Source organism: Buceros rhinoceros, unplaced genomic scaffold (genome assembly GCF_000710305.1).
Source record: "Buceros rhinoceros silvestris isolate BGI_N320 unplaced genomic scaffold, ASM71030v1 scaffold12169, whole genome shotgun sequence".
NCBI lineage: Eukaryota > Metazoa > Chordata > Aves > Bucerotiformes > Bucerotidae > Buceros > Buceros rhinoceros.
Window position 1 is genome coordinate 3,876 of NW_010432156.1, and position 3,749 is coordinate 7,624.

The following is a 3,749-nucleotide window of genomic DNA, read 5'->3' on the forward strand; positions in this document are numbered from 1 at the left end:
AGCCTGACGGGATGGTTTTTATTATGATTTTTGCCTTTCCGTGCTCGTCCTGGTTCTAGATGGTCCTATCAGAAGAGGACAGCTTGGAGACACATCTCTGAGTGTCAAAAGTCATTTGACTCGTCCCTCACCTTGGTCTCAGGCCGAGGTGACAGAGGTGGCTGTGCTTTCCACAAGCCCCCCTGAAATCCCCAGTTTTACCTCCTGAGCTCTCAGCTCATGCAGGACCGTTACACTGCTGGGGTGTGAGACGCGGGTAACCCACAGTGACGGTTATGCCTGTTTTGGAATCTAGAGAAATCTGTTGTGGTCCAAGTGGGAAATTCAGGAGGTCACAGAGGTCTTTCAGGGCTGCCCTTTGGTGGAAGGGAACGAAGATCTTTTGCTTTATCTCCACGCTACTTAAAAATAGGTTCCTGCTGTTCCACTTAGGAGCTGACTTGCTTCTCATGGATCAGCTTCTGCCTCTCCTTGTCACTAATCCCTTTTCCGATGTCTCTAACTCCGCTGGGTGGGGATCCTCAGCAGACAGGGAAAGGCGAGCCTTGGACATCGGCTACCTGGAGCGCTCCAAGGCTTTTGATATGGTTCCCCACAGCTTCGTCCCAGAGAAGCTGATGTGTTCTGGTCTAGACAAATGGTCTGTGTGGTGAGTGGGAACGGGCCAACCCCAGAGGCTGCTGGTAAGTAGCTCCTTTCCAAACTGGCAGCTTGGCACAAGTGGAGTCCCCCAGGGATCAATGCTGGGCCCAGCACTGCTTTATATCCCCCTGAGTGATCTGGATGAGGGGATCAGCCCTGACGGGGTTTGCTGATGGGGAAGTGACCGCTTGGGAAGGGAGAGCCACCCTGCAGGAAAACCTGGAGGGCTGGACGAGTGGGCTGACAAGAACCTGATGAAGTTCAACCAGGACAAGTGTAAGGTTCTGTCCTGCAAACACAATCCAAGAGTGCAGCCCAGGCTGGAATCGACCTCTGTGGAAAGGTACCAGGGGTCCTGGTGGAAAACAGGCTCGACAGGAGCGACCCATGTGCTGCTGCTGCCCAGAGAAGTCAGTGGGATGCTGGGTCACATCGACAAGGGCATCGTCAGCAGAGACAGAGAGTCCTTATCGCCCTCTGCTCAGTGCTGCTCAGGTCACATCTGGAATTCTGTGCTCAGTTTTGGTCCCTGCTGTACAGAACTGATGTGGACAGGCTGGAGATGGTCCAGAGAAGGGCAACAAAGACGATCCAGGGACTGGGGAGCTGCTGTGGGAGGAACAGCTGAGAGAACGGGGTTTGTTCAGCCTGGCGAGAAGGTGGCTCGGGGGAGACCTTCTCACCGTGTTTCAGTATTTCAAGGTGGCTACAAAGGTGGTGGTGACTCCCTCTTTACCAGGAGTTCCCTGGAAAAGACGAGGGATGATGGGTACAAGTTATTGCTGGGGAGATTCCAGTTGGACTCGAGGGAAATTGTGCACAAGGACGATCAGCCATCGGAATAATCCGCCCAGGGCAGTGGTGGAGCCCCTAAAGTTGGATGCTGGGAAGACTCGGCTGGGCCAGCTGGTCTGGATGGGGCTTTGCCAGGGAAGGTTGGGCCAGCTGGACCCCAAGTCTCTCCCAACCTGGGATTCTGTGATTAAATCTGTTCAATTCCTGATCATTGCCCAAGGAGATCAATACACATGCAGGTCTCCAAATCATCCGATAAGTGGAGCCGCTCCATGTTGTGGAGCTGCAGCCACGTACCAAGAGCTGGCTTGAACGTCTGCAGACAGCGGAACAACGTTCCCAGCTTTAAAGGCAGCTCTCAAGTTGTTTTCGGGAGTTAAAAACCTCTTTTGGCTCCAGTGGGAGCAGCTCTGCGCCACCTCTTGGTGGTAGGAGCACTTATGGCTGAGAAATGCTTTACTGGGGAAGGCTGCGCTGGTGCTGTTCTCCACTGGGCATTTGCTTCCTCAGCTCCTAAGTGTGGCTGGAGGGTTTGGGAGCAGCAGAGGGCAAAGGGGACGCTCCTCATTTAGGAGCCTGGGGTGAGCTGCACTAACTGCAGCGTGTTTGTTCCAAGTGATAGCGAGGTGCTGCCTGGGGAGGATTTGTGGCTTTGGTGGAACTGAAGCAAATAAAGACGAAGCAGAAGGAAATCGAGTATTTCCCAACCTCCTTCTTGCACCAAGAGGAAGGTGCCAGGTGAGAGCAGGAACCAAAAACCTCCTGAGCCCGAGCAGTGTGACCGCTCCTTTCTGGCGGAGCTGCTGAAGGTGACAAGGATGTGTTGAGCTGGGTTAAACCAGACTGGAATGAGTCTTTCTGAAAGAAGAGACAGGGAAGGAGGGTTCATCCCCTTCCCACCCAGCACCCAGAGAGCACAACAAAGGGTTTGTTTCCGCAGCCTCCAAATGGCATGGGGAGAGCTCAGCTCTAAGGGGAACCTGCACAACTCCAATAGCCTTTAGAAATTCAAACCTGGGTGAGATTACTCCCACCCTGGGCACCAGTCTGAGCCTCCCCCACACTTGGTGTAGTCCAGGGGGGCAGCAGCTCAGGGACGGTGCAGAACTTCCATCCTGTTCTTAGCTGGGGCGGCTCCTCTGAAATGTGGGGTTGTGGCCATACTCTTCACTCCAACTTCCACCCAGTGGGGTGGGACAGCTGTTGGTGTGCGGAGTGACCCTGTGAAGAGGGTGAGTGCTCTGGTGGGACCCAGCCCAAGTCCAACCAATGATGGGCATGTTCAGGAGCGTTTTCCTTACTGGCACAGACCAAGTGGGGGGTTGGGTCTGTGGGTGGGAGGGGGTACAGGGCTGCGGGTGGTGCTGCTGTATTCCAGTGTCTCTCTTGCTTTTATTAGGCCAGCAACAAAGTGGAAGTGGACATGGAGAAGGCAGAGAGCTTGCGTGTGACAAGAGGAGACTTCTTTGCCTCTTTGGAGAATGATATCAAACCGGTGAGTGGGCCCTGTGTGACTGCTGTGACGTCACCCAGTGCAGTCAGTGACATGAGGGAGCAGCTCCCTTCGGGGGTGACACTGTGGTGCCCCATGGGCTGACACACCATGTCCTGGGCTGTGGGAATGGAGGTGGGGAGACCTGCCTGCGGTGCTGAGGCTCTGCTCATACCTTCTGTTGGCTGCAAGAATCTTACAAAGGACCAGGACAAAGAGCGAGCACCTGGGGATTTCTTCTCCTTGTCTCCTGTTCAGGCTGCATCAGTTCACGAGTGGCAGCTTTGATAAGGGCTGTAGGAGGAGGTTTAAGCCTCAGTTTTGAGAACTGCCTTTCGATTGGCTGTTCGCACTGATCAGACGCCGTTTTGAGGGTGTGTGAGATGTTTCCAAATGCGCATGGTCCCCAACAGCTGGGAATGTTGTGTGTCACCACGGGTCTGCCAGGACCGACTTCTCCCTTCAGCATCTCCCAGAGTCTTGGTCCTGCTCACTTTCCATGTTTTTCTGATATGGTGCAGAACTTCTCGGTAAGATAAGTGCCCCCTCTCTTGACACAGGCGTTTGGAACCAACCAGGAGGACTATGCCAGCTACATCATGAACGGTATCATCAAGTGGGGTGACCCGGTAACAAGGGTGTTGGATGATGGGGAGCTGCTTGTTCAACAAACCAAGAACAGCGACCGCACGCCTTTGGTCAGCGTCCTTCTAGAAGGTAAACTGAAGAAAAAATAAATATAAAAACACCCCAAGTGACTGCTGTAACTTTTCCCATCAGTCACCTGAGTGGTCGCCTGTAACAACAGAGAATTGCTCTT

The 3,749-nt window shown here is 53.8% G+C and overlaps 1 protein-coding gene across 1 annotated transcript in view; it reads left to right on the forward strand.

Annotated features, from left to right (window-relative positions):
* LOC104500074 (vesicle-fusing ATPase) overlaps positions 1–3,749 on the forward strand; it is a gene marked incomplete at its 5' end in the record, with an annotated part of 25,156 nt that overhangs the window by 2,625 nt on the left and 18,782 nt on the right. The window contains 2 exons of the mRNA XM_010143668.1: positions 2,837–2,932; positions 3,490–3,646. Of these exons, the coding sequence (XP_010141970.1) occupies positions 2,837–2,932; positions 3,490–3,646 (253 nt within the window). The remainder of the gene's footprint in view (positions 1–2,836; positions 2,933–3,489; positions 3,647–3,749) is intronic.